The sequence below is a fragment of the Salvelinus fontinalis genome, chromosome 22 (assembly GCF_029448725.1).
Source record: "Salvelinus fontinalis isolate EN_2023a chromosome 22, ASM2944872v1, whole genome shotgun sequence".
Classification (NCBI taxonomy): domain Eukaryota; kingdom Metazoa; phylum Chordata; class Actinopteri; order Salmoniformes; family Salmonidae; genus Salvelinus; species Salvelinus fontinalis.
The window spans coordinates 33,255,006-33,279,170 of NC_074686.1; the positions used below are offsets into that span (position 1 = coordinate 33,255,006).

Below are 24,165 nucleotides of genomic sequence, written 5' to 3' on the forward strand. Positions count from 1 at the left end.
ACTTGCTCCATTGGAACAGGCAAGCTCAATCAAGCACAGCTAAAGCATTTTAAATTATTTCAAGTAGTAGTTGAACCCAAGTATGTCACAGTGCTGCATTCTACTGCTGCTAGGACAGTGATTGTGTCAGTGTGGCGTTACAGGAGGAAGCTTGGCCAGAGGCGGTTTTGGTTCCCGAGATTTTTTACTGCCTCTTAAACAAGTAATGAGGCACAGATTTTCCCAACGCATCACCACCAACCACTTCCTGTTGTGTTCCTCAGTTTCATCCTTAGTTTCATGCGCTGATTACTGATAGTAGGGTCATACAGTAGTCACAATAGAATCACTGAAATTGTTCTTCCTACTCAAACCACAAACGTTTATATTTCACAGACTTGTATTACACAACGAGATGTGTTTTAGTCTGACTTCAGTTTCAGATGTAAAGTTGATACAGATGTTTCAAACATCAATCGTTTGAATCAGCATTCTTTTTTTCTCAGGCTCAATAGTACGTCTCACAACGTGTTGTTTTGACTAGGGCAGATAAGAAACAGACCCGAGTCTGCAAGGATCCTCCCAACACCTAAACTAAAAGGAGCCTCTTAACCTAATGACGTCAGGGAACCAACACAATATCCCTCCTCCTGGTCCTGTCACACAGTGGTCTTCCTCCTTCTCCTGGTCCTCTCACACAGTGGTCCTCCTCCTTCCCCTGGTCCTCTCAGACAGTGGTCCTCCTCCTTCCCCTGGTCCTCTCAGACAGTGGTCTTCCTCCTTCTCCTGGTCCTCTCAGACAGTGGTCTTCCTCCTTCTCCTGGTCCTCTCAGACAGTGATCCTCCTCCTTCCCCTGGTCCTCTCAGACAGTGGTCCTCCTCCTTCCCCTGGTCCTCTCAGACAGTGATCCTCCTCCTTCCCCTGGTCCTCTCACACAGTGGTCCTCCTCCTTCCCCTGGTCCTCTCAGACAGTGGTCTTCCTCCTTCTCCTGGTCCTCTCACACAGTGGTCTTCCTCCTTCCACTGGTCCTCTCAGACAGTGGTCTTCCTCCTTCTCCTGGTCCTCTCAGACAGTGGTCTTCCTCCGTCCCCTGGTCCTCTCAGACAGTGGTCTTCCTCCTTCTCCTGGTCCTCTCAGACAGTGGTCTTCCTCCTTCCCCTGGTCCTCTCAGACAGTGATCCTCCTCCTTCTCCTGGTCCTCTCACACAGTGGTCTTCCTCCTTCCCCTGGTCCTCTCAGACAGTGATCCTCCTCCTTCCCCTGGTCCTCTCAGACAGTGGTCCTCCTCCTTCCCCTGGTCCTCTCAGACAGTGGTCTTCCTCCTTCTCCTGGTCCTCTCACACAGTGGTCTTCCTCCGTCCCCTGGTCCTCTCAGACAGTGGTCCTCCTCCTTCCCCTGGTCCTCTCAGACAGTGGTCCTCCTCCTTCCCCTGGTCCTCTCACACAGTGGTCTTCCTCCTTCCCCTGGTCCTCTCACACAGTGGTCCTCCTCCTTCTCCTGGTCCTCTCAGACAGTGATCCTCCTCCTTCCCCTGGTCCTCTCACACAGTGGTCCTCCTCCTTCTCCTGGTCCTCTCAGACAGTGATCCTCCTCCTTCCCCTGGTCCTCTCACACAGTGGTCCTCCTCCTTCTCCTGGTCCTCTCAGACAGTGATCCTCCTCCTTCCCCTGGTCCTCTCACATAGTGATCCTCCTCCTTCCCCTGGTCCTCTCAGACAGTGGTCCTCCTCCTTCCACTGGTCCTCTCAGACAGTGGTCCTCCTCCTTCCCCTGGTCCTCTCAGACAGTGGTCCTCCTCCTTCCACTGGTCCTCTCAGACAGTGATCCTCCTCCTTCCCCTGGTCCTCTCAGACAGTGGTCCTCCTCCTTCTCCTGGTCCTCTCACACAGGGGTCCTCCTCCTTCCACTGGTCCTCTCAGACAGTGGTCTTCCTCCTTCCACTGGTCCTCTCAGACAGTGGTCATCCTCCTTCCACTGGTCCTCTCACAGACAGTGGTCTTCCTCCTTCTCCTGGTCCTCTCAGACAGTGGTCCTCCTCCTTCCCTTGGTCCTCTCAGACAGTGGTCCTCCTCCTTCTCCTGGTCCTCTCAGACAGTGGTCATCCTCCTTCTCCTGGTCCTCTCAGACAGTGGTCTTCCTCCTTCTCCTGGTCCTCTCAGACAGTGGTCCTCCTCCTTCTCCTGGTCCTCTCAGACAGTGGTCATCCTCCTTCTCCTGGTCCTCTCAGACAGTGGTCATCCTCCTTCCCCTGGTCCTCTCAGACAGTGGTCCTCCTCCTTCCCCTGGTCCTCTCAGACAGTGGTCCTCCTCCTTCTCCTGGTCCTCTCACACAGTGGTCCTCCTCCTTCTCCTGGTCCGCTCACATAGTGATCCTCCTCCTTCCCCTGGTCCTCTCAGACAGTGGTCATCCTCCTTCTCCTGGTCCTCTCACACAGTGGTCCTCCTCCTTCCCCTGGTCCTCTCAGACAGTGGTCCTCCTCCTTCTCCTGGTCCTCTCACACAGTGGTCCTCCTCCTTCCCCTGGTCCTCTCAGACAGTGGTCATCCTCCTTCTCCTGGTCCTCTCACACAGTGGTCCTCCTCCTTCCCCTGGTCCTCTCAGACAGTGGTCTTCCTCCTTCTCCTGGTCCTCTCACACAGGGGTCCTCCTCCTTCCCTTGGTCCTCTCACACAGGGGTTCTCCTCCTTACCCTGGTCCTCTCACACGGGGGTCCTGTTTTTATAGGCCTATGCCGCTGATTGTTCCAATTCCCGCTGATCTGTATCCAATTAGAAGGTGGCATGGTAGTGGCCACGGTATGGGAGGTGGAGATGACCGTCTAGGCATTAGTAACAGTGCTGCTTCAGCACAGAGCACCATTGAAGCTCTCAGGGTCTAAATGTAGGTCACTAATATGTGCCGTTGGACAGTGTCCATATTCCTTCCTCCTTTCCGTTCTGTTCATCACTCCTCCCCATGAAAGGGAGGATGTGACACAGGATGTGACACACGTCTTCTTTTTTTTTTTTTTTTCCTATTATGATTTAAAAAAAATATTTGTCACGCCATCATCATCATCATGTCTTACTAGATCATGAATGATATCTGACACAAGTTCCATATGTGTGGCATTGTGTGTAACTGTCAATGTTTACACTTCATCCGTGTGTGTGTGTGTGTGTGTGTGAGAGAGATATTCACTGAATGTTTACTCTTCTTTTGTGTGTGTGTGTGTGTGTGTGTGTGTGTGTGTGTGAGATTCACTGAATGTTTACTCTTCTTTTGTGTGTGTGTGTGAGATATTCACTGAATGTTTACTCTTCGTGTGTGTGTGTGTGTGTGAGATTTTCACTGAATGTTTACTCTTCTTTTGTGTGTGTGTGTGTGTGTGTGTGTGTGTGTGTGTGTGTGTGTGTGTGTGTGTGTGAGAGAGAGATATTCAGCTTTGCTCATAACAAACTAGAAGATGTATTATAAATAGATATTTATTATAAAGAATAATCTATGCCTTTCAGTTTCACAGTCTTCATCAGGGTGTTACTTACTTAACTGTATAGTTACAATCTAGTCAAACCCTGCTGTCCTTACTGTATTTGAGTTGGATCTAATTGACTTGTTCAGTATGAGAGAGAGATTCTGCTTGTGGGACAATAGAAATAAAAAGATAGAAAATGTGAATTCAGGCATTCCAGCCTTCATCAACATGTTTGTTTACATTCTCAGGCCAGCTAGGCGTATCGTTCAACACCGAGGGTGATGGGAACCCCAAACTGTGGTGTGCCCTGAGCGACGGGAAGGTGGTGGTGTTTGATGCAGCCAGCTGGTCCATGCAACAAAGCCAAGTTCAAGTAGGCTCTTCACGAGTGGTAAGGCTGTGAACGTGGAACAGGGATGAGACCGCTATTTTAAAAGAAAATGTACAATTCAAAGGGAGAAGGAAAATTCTAGAAGTATGACGAAGCAGTAGTTCTTCACTGGCCGCAGTTAGTCATCGTTCTGCTTTGACCCATTTGAACTATATTTAGTGTTTGTGTCAATTAAAATAACTCAATGGATTCTGCTGCCCCCTGGTGGTCTCTGAAATTGAAGACTTATGTTACCACACTTCCAAGTCTTCTTTTCACTTGCTAATTGGAACAAATCTGAGAAAAGCCAGTGGTAATCAAGCTTGCTTCCATGGCTTAAAAAGCTTCTGGAAAGCCTGTCTGGTTTTTTACATTTTTCTAATTTAGCAGACACTCCAGAGCAACTTACAGTAGTGAGTGCATACATTTTCATACTGACCCCCCGTGGAAATCAAACCCACAACCCTGGCATTGCAAACGCCATGCTCTACCAACTGAGCCACATGGGTTATACATCATAATGGTTCATATCTTCCTAATGTTATTTTATGTTGTTTTCTTCAGAACTGCATGCTGGGAGTGGACCGGCAGCAGGTGTGGATTGGCTCTCAGGATTCCGTCATTTACATAATCAGCACCCGCAGCATGTCCTGTAACAAGCAGCTGACGGACCACCGCAGTGAGGTCACAGGGCTGGCCCTAGGGGAACGCAGCGAGAAATACAGGTGAGGTGTGACAATGACATGCATCAAACATACAGCTACTACTGGCATCACAGCCATTGAGAGAGCCTTCGTTTTAGAAGCCTATGATAAAGCCATCAATGAGCAGTCCCAGCTCTAAGTACAATCGATGACATTCGTTATTTACACCTGGGCTGTGTTCATTAGGCACCAAACAGAAGAAAATGGGCTGAAACACAGAGCAACAATCTGAATTTGTATAAGAAATGCTCCTGTGTGTCATCCTGAACATAGCCCTGCTGATTCTTCTCTATGGTATCAGTAACATTAGTCTTTACCGGTGTATGTATTCCCTGTTGCAGCCCCAAGGTGGCATACTCCTGCAGTGCGGAAGGTACAGTGATGGCGTGGGACGTGTCCACGCTGCAGGTGAGGAAACAGTTCAGGCTCTCCTGTGACCGTCTCCAGTCCGTTCAGCTCTGCAGTGGAACCCTATGGTGCTGTAAGTACACATAAAAACATCAAAATAGTGTACTTAAAATGATGAAAATTACTTCTGGCAATACTAGACTAAAGCAATAAGGCCCGAGGAGGTGTGGTATATGGCCAATATACCACGGCTAAGGGCTGTTCTTAAGCACGACACAACGCAGAGGGCCTGGACACAGCCCTTAACTGTGGTATATTGGCCATATACCACAAACCCCAGAGGTGCATTATTGGTATTATAAACTGGTTACCAATGTAATTGGAGCAGTAAAATAAATGTTTTGTCATACCCGTGGTATACCACTGATACACCATGGCTGTCAGCCAATCAGCTTTCAGGGCTCGAACCACCCAGTTTATAATACTGTACATGACAGATTGATTGTTATAATTGTGGTTGTTATTCCTCCTACGTCATTCAGGTGCCAGAGACTGCATTATGGAGGTGTGGAAAACCGGAACGTTGAATCGCAAGATCTCCCTTCCTGAACAGCTCTGTGGCTCCCCCACTGCCTTCAGCAGCTTCCTGCTCTACCAGGAGGTGACTCGTGGTTTATGTGTTTGTAGAAATATAGAAATTAAACAAGCTGAGGCTAGTACTTTTCATAACCTACCAGGCTGGATGAAATGTTGTTTTTGAAAGGCACTGACTTTGGACCAGAATGTTACCCGGGCTGGTGGAAATCGTGGCCTGCTAGCCCGGCTGGCCAGTGTCATGTTTCATCCCTGCATGTATTGTATACATAGTATGTCATATTTAACATATAGCCTACTGTGATCAGTGAGGTCTGTGCTACTTTGACATGGTATGTTGGTGATGAAGGAGTGGTGTTGTGTGCTATGTGTTCCAGAAGGAGCAGCTGTGGACGGCCTGTATAGACGTAGGAGAGCTGTGTGTGTGGCACCTCAGGGAGCTCACCAAGCCCTTCCAGAGGATCCAGTTGCCCGACTGTGCAGGTGTCACCTGCCTCATCAAGGTCAAAAACCAGGTGAGACCATCTGCAGACTGCATTGTAGACCGAAGATTAGAATGCTTCTATTCTACTCTACTGTAGTTTCCATTTAAGGGCATTGCTTGAGTACTCTACTGTAGTTTCCATTAAAGGGCATTGCTTGAGTACTCTACTGTAGTTTCCATTAAAGGGCTTGAGTACTCTACTGTAGTTTCCATTGAAGGGCTTGAGTACTCTACTGTAGTTTCCATTAAAGGGCTTGAGTACTCTACTGTAGTTTCCATTGAAGGGCTTGAGTACTCTACTGTAGTTTCCATTAAAGGGCTTGAGTACTCTACTGTAGTTTCCATTAAAGGGCTTGAGTACTCTACTGTAGTTTCCATTGAAGGGCTTGAGTACTCTACTGTAGTTTCCATTGAAGGGCTTGAGTACTCTACTGTAGTTTCCATTAAAGCACATTGCTTGAGTACTCTACTGTAGTTTCCATTAAAGGGCTTGAGTACTCTACTGTAGTTTCCATTGAAGGGCTTGAGTACTCTATTGTAGTTTCCATTAAAGGGCTTGAGTACTCTACTGTAGTTTCCATTAAAGGGCTTGAGTACTCTACAGTAGTTTCCATTAAATCAAATCAAGTTTATTTTATATAGCCCTTCGTACATCAGCTAATATCTCGAAGTGCTGTACAGAAACCCAGCCTAAAACCCCAAACAGCAAGCAATGCAGGTGTAGCACGGTGGCTAGGAAAAACTCCCTAGAAAGGCCAAAACCTAGGAAGAAACCTAGAGAGGAACCAGGCTATGAGGGGTGGCCAGTCCTCTTCTGGCTGTGCCGGGTGGAGATTATAACAGAACATGGCCAAGATGTTCAAAATGTTCATAAGTGACAAGCATGGTCAAATAATAATCAGGAATAAATGTCAGTTGGCTTTTCATAGCCGATCATTAAGAGTTGAAAACAGCAGGTCTGGGACAGTTAGGGATTCCATAACCGCAGGCAGAACAGTTGAAACTGGAATAGCAGCAAGGCCAGGTGGACTGGGGACAGCAAGGAGTCATCATGCCCGGTAGTCCTGACGTATGGTCCTAGGGCTCAGGTCCTCCGAGAGAGAGAGAAAGAGAGAAGGATAGAATTAGAGAGAGCCAAGATTTTCAAAATGTTCATAAATGACAAGCATGGTCAAATAATAATCAGGAATAAATGTCAGTTGGCTTTTCATAGCCGATCATTAAGAGTTGAAAGCAGCAGGTCTGGGACAGGTAGGGGTTCCATAACCGCAGGCAGAACAGTTGAAACTGGAACAGCAGCAAGGCCAGGTGGACTGGGGACAGCAAGGAGTCATCATGCCCGGTAGTCCTGACGTATGGTCCGAGGGCTCAGGTTCTCTGAGAGAGAGAAAGAAAGAGAGAAGGATAGAATTAGAGATAGCATACTTAAATTCACACAGGACACTGGATAAGACAGGAGAAGTACTCCAGATATAACCAACTGATCCTAGCCCCCCGACACATAAACTACTGCAGCATAAATACTGGAGGCTGAGACAGGAGGGGTCAGGAGACACTGTGGCCCCATCCGAAGATACCCCCAGACAGGGCCAAACAGGAAGGATATAACCCCACCCACTTTGCCAAGCACAGTCACCGCACCACTAGAGGGATAACTTCAACCACCAACTTACAATCCTGAGACAAGGCCGAGTATAGCCCACAAAGATCTCCACCACAGCACAAACCAAGGTAGACATTAAAGCGCATTGCTTGAGTACTCTACTGTAGTTTCCATTAAAGGGCATTGCTTGAGTACTCTACTGTAGTTTCCATTAAAGCGCATTGCTTGAGTACTCTACTGTAGTTTCTATCAAAGTGCATTGCTTGAGTACTCTACTGTAGTTTCCATTAAAGCGCATTGCTTGAGTACTCTACTGTAGTTTCCATTAAAGTGCATTGCTTGAGTACTCTACTGTAGTTTCCATTAAAGGGCTTGAGTACTCTACTGTAGTTTCCATTAAAGGGATTGAATACTCTACTGTAGTTTCCATTAAAGTGCATTGCTTGAGTACTCTACTGTAGTTTCCATTAAAGGGATTGAGTACTCTACTGTAGTTTCCATTAAAGCGCATTGCTTGAGTACTCTACTGTAGTTTCCATTAAAGGGATTGAGTACTCTACTGTAGTTTCCATTAAAGGGTTTGAGTACTCTACTGTAGTTTCCATTAAAGGGATTGAGTACTCTACTGTAGTTTCCATTAAAGCGCATTGCTTGAGTACTCTACTGTAGTTTCCATTAAAGCGCATTGCTTGAGTACTCTACTGTAGTTTCCATTAAAGCGCATTGCTTGAGTACTCTACTGTAGTTTCCATTAAAGCGCATTGCTTGAGTACTCTACTGTAGTTTCCATTAAAGTGCATTGCTTGAGTACTCTACTGTAGTTTCCATTAAAGGGCTTGAGTACTCTACTGTAGTTTCCATTAAAGCGCATTGCTTGAGTATTCTACTGTAGTTTCCATTAAAGCGCATTGCTTGAGTACTCTACTGTAGTTTCCATTAAAGTGCATTGCTTGGGTACTCTACTGTAGTTTCCATTAAAGGGCTTGAGTACTCTACTGTAGTTTCCATTAAAGGGATTGAGTACTCTACTGTAGTTTCCATTAAAGCGCATTGCTTGAGTACTCTACTGTAGTTTCCATTAAAGCGCATTGCTTGAGTACTCTACTGTAGTTTCCATTAAAGTGCATTGCTTGAGTACTCTACTGTAGTTTCCATTAAAGCACATTGCTTGAGTACTCTACTGTAGTTTCCATTAAAGTGCATTGCTTGAGTACTCTACTGTAGTTTCCATTAAAGTGCATTGCTTGAGTACTCTACTGTAGTTTCCATTAAAGGGCTTGAGTACTCTACTGTAGTTTCCATTAAAGGGATTGAGTACTCTACTGTAGTTACCATTAAAGCGCATTGCTTGAGTACTCTACTGTAGTTTCCATTAAAGTGCATTGCTTGAGTACTCTACTGTAGTTTCCATTAAAGCGCATTGCTTGAGTACTCTACTGTAGTTTCCATTAAAGCGCATTGCTTGAGTACTCTACTGTAGTTTCCATTAAAGTGCATTGCTTGAGTACTCTACTGTAGTTTCCATTAAAGCGCATTGCTTGAGTACTCTACTGTAGTTTCCATTAAAGGGCTTGAGTACTCTACTGTAGTTTCCATTAAAGGGATTGAGTACTCTACTGTAGTTTCCATTAAAGCGCATTGCTTGAGTACTCTACTGTAGTTTCCATTAAAGTGCATTGCTTGAGTACTCTACTGTAGTTTCCATTAAAGCACATTGCTTGAGTACTCTACTGTAGTTTCCATTAAAGCGCATTGCTTGAGTACTCTACTGTAGTCTCCATTAAAGTGCATTGCTTGAGTACTCTACTGTAGTTTCCATTAAAGGGCTTGAGTACTCTACTGTAGTTTCCATTAAAGGGATTGAGTACTCTACTGTAGTTACCATTAAAGCGCATTGCTTGAGTACTCTACTGTAGTTTCCATTAAAGTGCATTGCTTGAGTACTCTACTGTAGTTTCCATTAAAGCGCATTGCTTGAGTACTCTACTGTAGTTTCCATTAAAGCGCATTGCTTGAGTACTCTACTGTAGTTTCCATTAAAGTGCATTGCTTGAGTACTCTACTGTAGTTTCCATTAAAGGGCTTGAGTACTCTACTGTAGTTTCCATTAAAGCGCATTGCTTGAGTATTCTACTGTAGTTTCCATTAAAGCGCATTGCTTGAGTACTCTACTGTAGTTTCCATTACAGTGCATTGCTTGGGTACTCTACTGTAGTTTCCATTAAAGGGCTTGAGTACTCTACTGTAGTTTCCATTAAAGGGATTGAGTACTCTACTGTAGTTTCCATTAAAGCGCATTGCTTGAGTACTCTACTGTAGTTTCCATTAAAGCGCATTGCTTGAGTACTCTACTGTAGTTTCCATTAAAGTGCATTGCTTGAGTACTCTACTGTAGTTTCCATTAAAGCACATTGCTTGAGTACTCTACTGTAGTTTCCATTAAAGTGCATTGCTTGAGTACTCTACTGTAGTTTCCATTAAAGTGCATTGCTTGAGTACTCTACTGTAGTTTCCATTAAAGGGCTTGAGTACTCTACTGTAGTTTCCATTAAAGGGATTGAGTACTCTACTGTAGTTACCATTAAAGCGCATTGCTTGAGTACTCTACTGTAGTTTCCATTAAAGTGCATTGCTTGAGTACTCTACTGTAGTTTCCATTAAAGCACATTGCTTGAGTACTCTACTGTAGTTTCCATTAAAGCGCATTGCTTGAGTACTCTACTGTAGTTTCCACTAAAGTGCATTGCTTGGGTACTCTACTGTAGTTTCCATTAAAGCACATTGCTTGAGTACTCTACTGTAGTTTCCATTAAAGCGCATTGCTTGAGTACTCTACTGTAGTTTCCATTAAAGTGCATTGCTTGAGTACTCTACTGTAGTTTCCATTAAAGGGCTTGAGTACTCTACTGTAGTTTCCATTAAAGGGATTGAGTACTCTACTGTAGTTACCATTAAAGCACATTGCTTGAGTACTCTACTGTAGTTTCCATTAAAGTGCATTGCTTGAGTACTCTACTGTAGTTTCCATTAAAGCGCATTGCTTGAGTACTCTACTGTAGTTTCCATTAAAGCGCATTGCTTGAGTACTCTACTGTAGTTTCCATTAAAGTGCATTGCTTGAGTACTCTACTGTAGTTTCCATTAAAGCGCATTGCTTGAGTATTCTACTGTAGTTTCCATTAAAGCGCATTGCTTGAGTACTCTACTGTAGTTTCCATTAAAGTGCATTGCTTGGGTACTCTACTGTAGTTTCCATTAAAGGGCTTGAGTACTCTACTGTAGTTTCCATTAAAGGGATTGAGTACTCTACTGTAGTTTCCATTAAAGCGCATTGCTTGAGTACTCTACTGTAGTTTCCATTAAAGCGCATTGCTTGAGTACTCTACTGTAGTTTCCATTAAAGTGCATTGCTTGAGTACTCTACTGTAGTTTCCATTAAAGCACATTGCTTGAGTACTCTACTGTAGTTTCCATTAAAGTGCATTGCTTGAGTACTCTACTGTAGTTTCCATTAAAGTGCATTGCTTGAGTACTCTACTGTAGTTTCCATTAAAGGGCTTGAGTACTCTACTGTAGTTTCCATTAAAGGGATTGAGTACTCTACTGTAGTTACCATTAAAGCGCATTGCTTGAGTACTCTACTGTAGTTTCCATTAAAGTGCATTGCTTGAGTACTCTACTGTAGTTTCCATTAAAGCACATTGCTTGAGTACTCTACTGTAGTTTCCATTAAAGCGCATTGCTTGAGTACTCTACTGTAGTTTCCACTAAAGTGCATTGCTTGGGTACTCTACTGTAGTTTCCATAAAAGGGATTGAGTACTCTACTGTAGTTTCCATTAAAGCGCATTGCTTGAGTACTCTACTGTAGTTTCCATTAAAGCGCATTGCTTGAGTACTCTACTGTAGTTTCCATTAAAGCGCATTGCTTGAGTACTCTACTGTAGTTTCCACTAAAGTGCATTGCTTGGGTACTCTACTGTAGTTTCCATAAAAGGGATTGAGTACTCTACTGTAGTTTCCATTAAAGCGCATTGCTTGAGTACTCTACTGTAGTTTCCATTAAAGCGCATTGCTTGAGTACTCTACTGTAGTTTCCATTAAAGCGCATTGCTTGAGTACTCTACTGTAGTTTCCATTAAAGCGCATTGCTTGAGTACTCTACTGTAGTTTCCATTAAAGCGCATTGCTTGAGTACTCTACTGTAGTTTCCATTAAAGTGCATTGCTTGAGTACTCTACTGTAGTTTCAATTAAAGCGCATTGCTTGAGTACTCTACTGTAGTTTCCATCAAAGGGCTTGAGTACTCTACTGGACTACTAGATACACTACTTACAGTTCATACTGTATTTAGGTATTCTATTATGTGAAAGTATTCATTGGTCCAAATCAGCCTTGGTTCCCCTTCCCGCTTTTCAGCTTAAAAAAACCAAACATAATAGATCATTCATAGCACAATGCATTCTGACATGCTGTCCGTTGTCAATTGAACATGTCTTATTAAAAACAGAGATGTCTCTTATTGGTCATTAAACCACATCTTTTACCCTGTCCTGTCAGATCTGGGTTGGCGGCCGGAGCTCGGGGAAGTCCAGAGGGAAGATCTACGTAGTGGATGCCCAGCGACACACGGTAGAGAAGGAGCTGGTAGCTCACACAGACTGTGTCCAGGCACTGTGCTCCGCAGAGGACCGTTATGTGCTGAGTGGGGCGGCCCGCGAGGACGGGAAGATAGCCATCTGGAAAGTGGAGTAACTGGAGTGGAAATTCGATACTGCCCCCTGGTGCCTTGGGTTCAGAACAGAGTCGTGTTCATTAGGCACCAAACGGTAGAAAATGGACTGAAACAGAGAGCGGCTACATGGGCCAATAAGAAACACTCTTTTTGGTTTTCTTTTGAAAAAGATTTTGCTACATTGTGCTCTAATAACCCAGGTTATTGTGAACAGTTGGTAAATGGACTTGTGATTTTAGACTGCCTGTGGATGGATGACAGACCCAAAGACTGACCCAAAGACAAAATAAGGGGTCTTACCCATGATTGCATGGGTTTTTTGTATTGTTGCTCATTAGACTTACAACAACTGAAGTAATTTGTCCAACCTATAGTTAAATACCTTTTTGTTTATGTTCAGCAGTGTTAACTGCTTATCTTAATATTAACATCTAAGGAGGAGCCTTATCTTTTTATATTGGAACTACAGTATAGATGCATGACAAGTGATTCACAACCATATGAGTATTTTCATTTAATGTATGTGTTTTTTTTTTGTTGTTGTTGTAAATATACCTTTTTGTATGTTTTAATACACAATACTACATGTTTCTATTGTTTACTGGTGTTATTAAAAATGTATTATTAAAAATGTATGAATGAAGACTCAATTTATTTGGCTCTACATGTAACATGACACAAACTATTTTCTAAACATTTCAATGAAAAAGTGAAATATTCACCGTAAATAGTAGTTTCATGTATTCTGTATATGATTTTGCCACCAGGGGGCAGTATAACATCTATTAGCTTTAAATTGACATCCCAGAGCTGTCTGTAAACCCACGTCATGAGATTTTACTTCTTTGTATTGTACTGACTGAAACCAAGGAATTTTAACATCATTTCTATATAGCAATTTGACTGTGATGCTAAAGCCAGGTGTTTTTGTCTAATCTTGGGGATTATAACATTTTAACCCACTTGGTCCATATTCAATCAGATATAATAATGTGTCTGCCTTCATGCATTACAGTCAGCTCTGTATTAAAGCCCATCACGGGGGCTACAGGGAAGCCCGTATATTCATCTGAGAATCCTCTCAATCACACCAGCAGATGTCAAAATCATTGACATCATCATCCAAATGCCAGTGTTCCAATCATAATTCTCCAACTGTCCCCAGCTGTACGAATATAAATCCCTCTCCTCTCTGTGCTTATACAATGCAGCACAGAAACATAATCACAGACCACATTTTTAATTCAGCTGCAGATTTTTTTTTTAATTACAATGTGGTTTCCTCAGATTTAGCCAGATTGGAATTTACCCAATGGGTTTCAAATACCATCTCTTTTACTCATAACTACAAATTACTTTGAGTTGTAGTAATTGAATCCAGGGATGTGGAAGACTGATGACGCCTAAAATACCAGAAGTAGATTACACAGGGCGCTGTTGAATCAGGCATTTATATCCACCGATAAAGTGACAGCAATAAGATTAGTTCAGTCCAACACACACATAGAAGAGGTAGGCTCCTCCCATCACAGGCAGATTTGACTTCCCAGAAGAATTCATGTATGTCCGTGGGCAGATGTTTATACAGTATCTTTTGTTTGCACATGAAGATGTAGGCAGTTATGTGTTGACTGAATACAAAATGACAACCTATGCCCTGCATAGTGCACTAATTTAGACCAGGGCCCAGTTTCCCAATAGCATCTTAAGGCTAATAAGTTCATCGTTAGAACCATGGCATCCTATGGTTCTAAATTGAACTTAGCCTCAAGATGCTATTGGGAAATCAGGCCCCGGGCCCTTGTCAAAAGTAATGAGCTATAGGAAATAGGATGCCGTTTAGGACTGTGTTCTAGTTGATGTTCCTGTAGGGTTTCTCCATATTGGCTAAAAGTGGGGCCATTTTTTATCACTATTTGTATTTACAGTAAATAGCCAAGAAATCTTGAAGATGAAAATGACTGATTTTATTATACCCATGGAAACTGGATACCACAGAAACGGTACATTACCAATCAAGCAAAGTAATGAAAGACGGCCCTGTGGCACCATTGCCCTGACCTGGGTCTCTGTCATTTTCCTGTTCACCATAAGGATAGGATGATTCCTTATTCCAAGGGATACTCTGTTTTCAGGTTGTCCATACTTTTAGAACTAACATTGTGTGGGTTGGTGATTGTCCATGACAAATAGGAATCTGTCTCTTATGAGGCAGAACTGAGCGCTGCTGAGTGAACAACCATTTGCTATTTAAAGAGGCTACGTATGAAAAGAATCAGAGAGAGATGTATGTGGCAGTTGAACTGAGAGGGTTTTTTATTGTGTGTGTTTCATATGGATAGAACTCTACTACCATATGCACTCTAGAGACCATCTATTAAATCAATTTGATGGGCAAAATAAATGACTGAGGTAAATGTCTCTACGTAGTTCAGGAAACGGTGGGTACCGGTAGTTGTATTACTCTAACTGTGACCTGTGCATAGTTCAGGTACCGGTAGTTGTATTACTCTAACTGTGACCTGTGCATAGTTCAGGTACCGGTAGTTGTATTACTCTAACTGTGACCTGTGCATAGTTCAGGCAACGGTGGATACCGGTAGTTGTATTACTCTAACTGTGACCTGTGCATAGTTCAGGCAACGGTGGGTACCGGTAGTTGTATTACTCTAACTGTGACCTGTGCATAGTTCAGGCAACGGTGGGTACCGGTAGTTGTATTACTCTAACTGTGACCTGTGCATAGTTCAGGCAACGGTGGATACCGGTAGTTGTATTACTCTAACTGTGACCTGTGCATAGTTCAGGCAACGGTGGGTACCGGTAGTTGTATTACTCTAACTGTGACCTGTGCATAGTTCAGGCAACGGTGGATACCGGTAGTTGTATTACTCTAACTGTGACCTGTGCATAGTTCAGGCAACGGTGGATACCGGTAGTTGTATTACTCTAACTGTGACCTGTGCATAGTTCAGGCAACGGTGGATACCGGTAGTTGTATTACTCTAACTGTGACCTGTGCATAGTTCAGGCAACGGTGGATACCGGTAGTTGTATTGAACTTGCATTGAGTCTCTCTTTATCAAGAGTCCCCACCATCAGAAATATTGTATTACACACGATATGGTGTGGGCTGTGGTAACATTATGTTTCCCTATATTGGATAGATACCATAGTTAGAGCACATAATGCATAATAATATAAACTCAGCAAAAAAAAGAAACGTCCTTTTTTCAGGACCCTGTCTTTCAAAGATAATTCGTAAAAATCCAAATAACTTCACAGATCTTCATTGTAAAGGGTTTAAACACTGTTTCCCATACTTGTTCAATGAACCATAAACAATTAATGAACAGGCACTTGTGGAACGGTCATTAAGACACTAACAGCTTACAGACGGTAGGCAATTAAGGTCACAGTTATGAAAACGTAGGACACAAAAAAGGCCTTTCTACTGACTGAAAAACACCAAAAGAAAGATGCCCAGGGTCCCTGCTCATCTGCATGAACGTGCCTTAGGCATGCTGCAAGGAGGCATGAGGACTGCAGATGTGACCAGGGCAATATATTGCAATGTCTGTACTGTGAGACGCCTAAGACAGCACTGTAGGGAGACAGGACGGACAGCTGATCATCCTCGCAGTGGCAGACCACGTGTAACAACACGTGCACAGGATTGGTACATCCGAACATCAAACCTGCGGTACAGGTACAAGATGGCAACAACAACTGCCCAAGTTACAACAGGAACGCACAATCCCTCCATCAGTGCTCAGACTGTCAGCAATAGGCTGAGAGAGGCTGGACTGAGGGCTTGTAGGCCTGTTGTAAGGCAGGTCCTCACCAGACATCACCGGCAACAACGTCGCCTATGGGCACAAACCCACCGTCGCTGGACCAGACAGGACTGGCAAAAAGCGCTCTTTACTGACAAGTCGCGGTTTTGTCTCACCAGGGGTGATGGTCGGATTCACGTTTATCGTTGAAGGAATGAGCGTTACACCGAGGCCTGTACGCTGGAGCGGGATTGATTTGGAGGTGGAGAGCCCGTCATGGTCTGGGGCGGTGTGTCAAAGCGTCATTGGACTGAGCTTGTTGTCATTGCAGGCAATCTCAACGCTGTGCGTTACAGGGAAGACATCCTCCTCCCTCATGTGGTACCCTTCCTGCAGGCTCATCCTGACATGACCCTCTAGCATGACAATACCACCAGCCATACTGCTTGTTCTGTGTGTGATTTCCTGCAAGTCAGTGTTCTGCCATGGCCAGCGAAAAGCCCGAATCTCAATCCCATTGAGGACATCTGGGACCTGTTGGATAGGAGGGTGAGGGCTAGGGCCATTCCCCCCAGAAATGTCAGTAAACTTGCAGGTGCCTTGGTGGAAGAGTGAGGCAACATCTCACAGCAAGAACTGGCAAATCTGGTGCAGTCCATGAGGAGGAGATGTAGTACTTAATGCAGCTGGTGGCCACACCAGATACTGATTGTTACTTTTGATTTTGACCCCCCCTTTGTTCAGGGACACATTATTCCATTTATGTTAGTCACATGTCTGTGGAACTTGTTCAGTTTATGTCTCAGTTGTTGAATCTTGTTATGTTCATACAAATATTTACACATGTTAAGTTTGCTGAAAATAAACACCGTTGACAGTGAGAGGACGTTTCTTTTTTTTGCTGAGTTTATGTTATTCATCAAAAGGGTGAATTTCATCAAAATACATTTTTAACATATAGGTAGTCCCAGGAATCAAACCCACTATCCTGGTGTTACCAGCACCATGCTATACCAACTGAGCTACAGAGGAACACATCCCACATTTAGGACTGACGATAAGCATTGAATACACTTTCTTTTTACAGTGGCAATACAACAAAATCCCCAAGGAAGGAGAATCAGAGGGAGCGTCAGGTTACCAGTGAACAGGTGCTCCTTGCCTTGCACCCCTCTGATGTGGGGTGAGAGTGGTTCCTGGGTGGAGTGAGAGTGGTTCCTGGGTGGGGTGGGAGTGGTTCCTGGGTGGGGTGAGAGTGGTTCCTGGGTGGGGTGGGAGTGGTTCCTGGGTGGGGTGAGAGTGGTTCCTGGGTGGGGTGGGAGTGGTTCCTGGGTGGGGTGGGAGTGGTTCCTGGGTGGGGTGAGAGTGGTTCCTGGGTGGGGTGAGAGTGGTTCCTGGGCGGGGTGAGAGTGGTTCCTGGGCGGGGTGAGAGTGGTTCCTGGGTGGGGTGTGAGTGGTTCCTGGGTGGGGTGAGAGTGGTTCCTGGGTGGGGTGAGAGTGGTTCCTGGGTGGGGTGGGAGTGGTTCCTGGGTGGGGTGGGAGTGGTTCCTGGGTGGGGTGAGAGTGGTTCCTGGGTGGGGTGAGAGTGGTTCCTGGATGGGGTGAGAGTGGTTCCTGGGTGGGGTGAGAGTGGTTCCTGGGTGGGGTGGGAGTGGTTCCTGGGTGGGGTGGGAGTGGTTCCTGGGTGGGGTGAGAGTGGTTCCTGGATGGGGTGAGAGTGGTTCCTGGGTGGGGTGAGAGTGGTTCCTGGGTGGGGTGGGAGTGGTTCCTGGGTGGGGTGGGAGTGGTTCCTGGGTGGGGTGAGAGTGGTTCCTGGGTGGGGTGAGAGTGGTTCCTGGATGGGGTGGGAGTGGTTCCTGGGTGGGGTGAGAGTGGTTCCTGGGTGGGGTGTGAGTGGTTCCTGGGTGGGGTGGGAGTGGTTCCTGGGTGGGGTGAGAGTGGTTCCTGGGTGGGGTGAGAGTGGTTCCTGGATGGGGTGAGAGTGGTTCCTGGGTGGGGTGAGAGTGGTTCCTGGGTGGGGTGAGAGTGGTTCCTGGGTGGGGTGGGAGTGGTTCCTGGGTGGGGTGAGAGTGGTTCCTGGATGGGGTGAGAGTGGTTCCTGGGTGGGGTGAGAGTGGTTCCTGGGTGGGGTGGGAGTGGTTCCTGGGTGGGGTGGGAGTGGTTCCTGGGTGGGGTGAGAGTGGTTCCTGGGTGGGGTGAGAGTGGTTCCTGGGTGGGGTGTGAGTGGTTCCTGGGTGGGGTGAGAGTGGTTCCTGGGTGGGGTGAGAGTGGTTCCTGGGTGGGGTGGGAGTGGTTCCTGGGTGGGGTGGGAGTGGTTCCTGGGTGGGGTGGGAGTGGTTCCTGGGTGGGGTGAGAGTGGTTCCTGGGTGGGGTGAGAGTGGTTCCTGGATGGGGTGAGAGTGGTTCCTGGGTGGGGTGAGAGTGGTTCCTGGGTGGGGTGGGAGTGGTTCCTGGGTGGGGTGGGAGTGGTTCCTGGGTGGGGTGAGAGTGGTTCCTGGATGGGGTGAGAGTGGTTCCTGGGTGGGGTGAGAGTGGTTCCTGGGTGGGGTGGGAGTGGTTCCTGGGTGAGGTGGGAGTGGTTCCTGGGTGGGGTGAGAGTGGTTCCTGGGTGGGGTGAGAGTGGTTCCTGGATGGGGTGAGAGTGGTTCCTGGGTGGGGAGGGAGTGGTTCCTGGGTGGGGTGGGAGTGGTTCCTGGGTGGGGTGAGAGTGTTCCTGGGTGGGGTGAGAGTGGTTCCTGGGTGGGGTGGGAGTGGTTCCTGGGTGGGGTGGGAGTGGTTCCTGGGTGGGGTGGGAGTGGTTCCTGGGTGGGGTGAGAGTGGTTCCTGGGTGGGGTAAGAGCGGTTCCTGGGTGGGGTGGGAGTGGTTCCTGGGTGGGGTGAGAGTGGTTCCTGGGTGGGGTAGTACTGGGGTGTTGCAATCACTAAACTGTAGCCCTTTTCGTTGATACATTGTCTCCAGGTAACTTGACTCCACTGCATGCACACAGTGTTCGCCCCAATGCACAGATCATCTGTTATATTCTGATAGGGTTGGAGTGGGGAAATGTGACCCCAGATCTGTTGCCTAAGCTACTTTATGGGCAACTCCTACTACTAGAGATGGAACATCATACTGGTAGTGTGGGTAGAGACTTGGATCCCAATGGAAGGTGCAGACGTCTACGAGTAGTATGACAACGACATTGGTCATTCAGTAAAATATACAGTGCATTTTGAAAGTATTCAGACCACTTGATTTTTTCCCACATTTTGTTACGTTGCAACCTTATTTTCTGGAATTAATTCAATAGATTTCCCCCCCTCAAATCTACACACACACACACACACACACACACACACACACACACACACACACACACACACACACACAAAATACCCCATACTGACCAAGCAAAAACAGGTTAATTAAAAAATATATATATTACAAATAAAAACAGAAATATCACATTTACATAAGTATTCAGATCCTTTACTCAGTACTTTGTTGAAGCACCTTTGACAGCGATTCCAGCCTTGAGTCTTCTTGGGTATGACGCTACAAACTTGGCACACCTGTATTTGAGGAGTTTCCCATTATTCTCTGCAAATCCTTTCAAGCTCTGTCAGGTTGGATGGGGAGCGTCACCACACAGCTATTTTCAGGTCTCTCCAGAGATGATCAATTGGGTTCAAGTCTGGGCTCTGGCTGGGCTACTCCGGGACATTCAGAGACTTGTCCCGAAGCCATTCCTGTGGTGTTTTGGCTGTGTGCTTAGGGTCGGTGTCCTTTTGGAAGGTGAATCTTCACCCCAGTCTGAGGTCCGGAGCAGGTTGTCATTAAGGATCTTTCTGTACTTTGCTCCATTCATATTTCCCTCAATCCTGACTAGTGTCCCAGTCCCTGCCGCTGAAAAAAATCCCCGCAGCATGATGCTGCCACCACAATGCTTCACCGTAGGGATGGTGCCAGGTTTCCTCCAGACGTGACGGTTGGCATTCAGGCCAAAGGGTTCAATCTTGGTTTCATCAGACCAGAGAATCTTGCTTTTCATGGTCAAAACGTCAAAAAGTCCTTTAGGTGCCTTTTGCAAACTCCAAGCGGACTGTCATGTGCCTTTTACTGAGGAGTGGCTTCCGTCTGGCCACTCTACCATAAAGGCCTGATTGGTGGAGTGCTGCAGAGATGGTTGTCCTTCTGGAAGGTTCTCCCATCTCTGCAGAGGAACTCCGGCGCTCTGTCAGAGTGACCGTCAGGTTTTTGGTCACCTCTATGAACAAGGCACTTCTCTCCCGATTGCTCAGTTTGGCCAGGCGGCCAGCTCTAGGAAGAGAGCTTTTTTTTAATTTTTATTTTATTTTATTTTTTCTATCCCATTTTCACCCCAATTTTCGTGGTATCCAATCGCTAGTAATTACTACCTTGTCTCATCGCTACAACTCCCGTACGGGCTCGGGAGAGACGAAGGTCGAAAGCCATGCGTCCTCCGAAGCACAACCCAACCAGCCGTACTGCTTCTTAACACAGCGCGCCTCCAACCCGGAAGCCAGCCGCACCAATGTGTCGGAGGAAACACCGTGTACCTGGCCCCCTTGGTTGGCGCACACTGCGCCCGGCCCGCCACAGGAGTCGCTGGAGCGCGATGAGACAAGGATATCCCTCCCGGCCAAACCCTCCCTACCCCGGACGACGCTATGCCAATTGTGCGTCGCCCCACGGACCTCCCGGTCGCGGCCGGCTGTGACAGAGCCTGGGCGCGAACCCAGAGACTCTGGTGGCCTAGACCACTGCGCCACCCGGGAGGCACTAGGAAGAGAGTCTTGGTGGTTCCAAACTTCTTCCATTTAAAAATGATGGAGGCCATTGTGTTCTTTAATGCTGCAGAAATGTTTTGGTACCCTTCCTCAGATCTTTGCCTCACCATAGTCCTGTCTCAGAGCTCTACGGACAATTCCTTCGACCCCATGGCTTGGTTTTTGCTCTGACATGCATTGTCAACTGTGGGACCTTATATATTATGTTCAATCAATTGAATTTACCACAGGTGGACTCCAATCAAGTTGTAGAAAATCTCAAGGATGATCAATGGAACCAGGATGCACCTGAGCTCAATTTCGAGTCTCATAGCAAAGAGTCTGAATACTTATTTCTGTTGATTATTTTTTATACACTTGCAAAAATGTCTAAAAACCTGTTTTCGCTTTGTCATTATGGGGTATTGTGTGTAGATACATATACACGCAACCTCACAAATGACATAATTAAATATAAACAAAATACAACTGACCTATAAAAAGAAAATTAAGTAACATCAATAGATGTTTTATTGTCACATACACAGCTATGTTTAAAATCATACAGTACATAAGATTATTATTACATTATTAGCTCACGGTGCAGTAGGTCATTTGCAATATTGTCTGAAAAACAATCCCATTATAGACTACACCGTGACTTCGGAGGCACACCTTTTGAAGTTTTAGAACCTTCCATTGTAGCCTTTGATGTCACATGTCACACAATTAGTGCTTGGGCACCACACAATGTATCACCTTGACTTGAAACACGAAACATTTGAAGTAGAATAATGTTTCAAAGAGATACTTGAGGTTTGTCAGGATGAATGTTGTCTGAGTGTGTGTGGCATTGGCTGCTACAGTTTATGTAGTTGGGAGTGTAGTTGCTTCAACTATGGGCCAGTTGAACCTGGGTCTGTGCTATCTGAAATCCTTGGGACGTTCCTACCTCATTGAAGTTGACGTTTAAAATGGTTAAGGTTATATAAGGATTATGATTAAGGTTAGGCTAAGGGTATGAGTTAAGGTTAGGGTTTAGGGGTGAGGACGTCCCAAGGATCCCGGATAGCACTGACCTTGCTTCAGCGTGTCAGCCATATTGGAATGCTCGGCGCAGGATGGGAAGTACAGAACTAGGCGTAGTAGACGAGCCTGGCGTGGTGGGCAGAGAAACGAGAGCGCACGAACCACTAAGCAACTTCAGTTTTTGACGGATTTAAAACACATATAAACGAGGAATTAAACCGGTAAACTAAAGTGAATTGTACGACACGCGAATTGGATAAGCCAAAGTGAGTACGGTTATGTTTCTCATATTATATCCTGATGTATAATGTAGGCGACTTCCTTGCGAAGTGTGTGTGATGGAGCGTCTGCTGTGCTTACACATTGACGTTTCCTCCCATAAAATTACAAGTTGTTTTCCTTTTCACTTATCTTTCTGTTGAAGATGTCTAGATAATGTCGTTCTCAATCATTGTGTTGTCTATCAATTGATACTTCATCGCTATAACCTAAGCATATCACACATGTAGCCCATTCAACCTAGAAATGATATTCTGGTCGTCATTCATTAAATCTTTAGGAAAGTACGTTCATCGGAATCTCCAGAAATCGTGTGTGTGTGTGTGTGTGTGTGTATATAAAAACAATGTTCCCCAATATGCTTATAAAGTCTTCATCCGTAAATTCCCGTAGTTTATGTCTATTTTGTATTCAATGATTGTTTGTGTGTTCAGATGATACCTTTCTGAATATCGTTTGTATGTTGTAGCTAGGTAACCAGGCTTATGGATGTTTCCTGAAGATTTGTGTTGTTAATTGCACCCTTTGGAAGCTTATTACATTTGGATATTGGCGTGGCATTTCTTGTTGTTGTTACTGTTTATACTACTGTAAACCCGAGGCTCTGGAAATTAAATTACACTGAAGTCCTGTATTTTTAGGACCAGTGAGTCCTTGTATTTTTTAATTTCACCTTTATTTAACCAGGTAGGCCAGTTGAGAGCCAGTTCTAAGGGTAAAGATACAGTGTAATTACATATTGTCCCAGTTACAACTTTTAATTTATACATGTATGACTCAATATCTGAAGTTGTTGAAAGGCAATATGACCAGACCTTGGTCCGCCATAATATTGTGTTCATGTTGTTGAGTATCCATTCCCAATGTTTTTCAGGGACATTCCAAATATCTACTTGTCTGCTTGAGACTTACAAGAAACTTTTGTATCGAGTGAGAAGGTGGGACAGTGTTGCACTCGGGGCCTGTATTTACCAAGTGTCTCAGAGTCAGAGTGCTGATCTGGGATCAGGTTCTCCCTGTCCATAATAACCTGCGTTATTATTATCTAAAAGGCAATACAGATCCTAGATCAGAACTCCCACTCTGAGACACTAAAATACAGGCCCAGATCCACCACTTTTAAAGTACATTTTCAGAGCCAGGAGGGCAGATTTAGACAGACTTCTTCTCAATGACACAAACACTTGACAGAGGAAGAGGAGCTGCCTAGTGTTGTTTTAGCTACAGAGGAAGAGGAGCTGCCTAGTGTTTTAGCTACAGAGGGAGAGGAGCTGCCTCGTGTTGTTTTAGCTACAGAGGGAGAGGAGCTGCCTCGTGTTGTTTTAGCTACAGAGGGAGAGGAGCTGCCTCGTGTTGTTTTAGCTACAGAGGAAGAGGAGCTGCCTAGTGTTGTTTTAGCTACAGAGGGAGAGGAGCTGCCTCGTGTTGTTTTAGCTACAGAGGAAGAGGAGCTGCCTAGTGTTGTTTTAGCGACAGAGGAAGAGGAGCTGCCTAGTGTTGTTTTAGCTACAGAGGAAGAGGAGCTGCCTAGTGTTGTTTTAGCTACAGAGGAAGAGGAGCTGCCTAGTGTTGTTTTAGCTACAGAGGAAGAGGAGCTGCCTAGTGTTGTTTTAGCTACAGAGGAAGAGGAGCTGCCTAGTGTTGTTTTAGCTACAGAGGAAGAGGAGCTGCCTAGTGTTGTTTTAGCTACAGAGGAAGAGGAGCTGCCTAGTGTTGTTTTAGCTACAGAGGAAGAGGAGCTGCCTAGTGTTGTTTTAGCTACAGAGGAAGAGGAGCTGCCTAGTGTTGTTGTAGCTACAGAGGAAGAGGAGCTGCCTAGTGTTGTTTTAGCTACAGAGGAAGAGGAGCTGCCTAGTGTTGTTTTAGCTACAGAGGAAGAGGAGCTGCCTAGTGTTGTTTTAGCTACAGAGGAAGAGGAGCTGCCTAGTGTTGTTTTAGCTACAGAGGAAGAGGAGCTGCCTAGTGTTGTTTTAGCTACAGAGGAAGAGGAGCTGCCTAGTGTTGTTTTAGCTACAGAGGAAGAGGAGCTGCCTAGTGTT

At 45.5% G+C, this 24,165-nt stretch overlaps 3 protein-coding genes and 1 long non-coding RNA gene across 6 annotated transcripts in view; 2 read left to right on the forward strand and 2 right to left on the reverse strand.

Annotated features, from left to right (window-relative positions):
* LOC129820224 (DENN domain-containing protein 3-like) overlaps positions 1 to 12,922 on the forward strand; it is a 52,835-nt gene extending 39,913 nt beyond the window's left edge. For all 3 annotated transcript variants that reach the window (XM_055877238.1, XM_055877239.1, XM_055877240.1), the window contains 6 exons: positions 3,684 to 3,826; positions 4,370 to 4,530; positions 4,851 to 4,990; positions 5,400 to 5,518; positions 5,829 to 5,966; positions 12,098 to 12,922. In XM_055877238.1, coding sequence (XP_055733213.1) covers positions 3,684 to 3,826; positions 4,370 to 4,530; positions 4,851 to 4,990; positions 5,400 to 5,518; positions 5,829 to 5,966; positions 12,098 to 12,292 — 896 coding nt within the window. In that variant the 3' untranslated portion in view covers positions 12,293 to 12,922. The remainder of the gene's footprint in view (positions 1 to 3,683; positions 3,827 to 4,369; positions 4,531 to 4,850; positions 4,991 to 5,399; positions 5,519 to 5,828; positions 5,967 to 12,097) is intronic.
* Positions 4,419 to 12,281, reverse strand: LOC129820225 (uncharacterized). The gene is made up of 3 exons (XR_008754167.1): positions 12,085 to 12,281; positions 4,827 to 7,312; positions 4,419 to 4,504 (listed from the first exon to the last, which is right to left on the reverse strand). It is a non-coding gene; the product is annotated as an uncharacterized LOC129820225 (long non-coding RNA).
* Positions 12,923 to 17,180: 4,258 nt separating the features above from the next.
* On the reverse strand, positions 17,181 to 18,998 carry LOC129820344 (uncharacterized). Its single transcript, XM_055877410.1, has one exon. It carries the CDS (start codon positions 18,996 to 18,998, stop codon positions 17,181 to 17,183), a length of 1,818 nt encoding a protein of 605 aa, XP_055733385.1.
* Positions 18,999 to 21,942: 2,944 nt separating this feature from the next.
* LOC129820226 (focal adhesion kinase 1-like) overlaps positions 21,943 to 24,165 on the forward strand; it is a 226,891-nt gene continuing 224,668 nt past the window's right edge. Inside the window, exon 1 of the mRNA XM_055877249.1 lies at positions 21,943 to 22,113. The gene's annotated coding sequence lies outside the window, so the exon portion shown is untranslated. The remainder of the gene's footprint in view (positions 22,114 to 24,165) is intronic.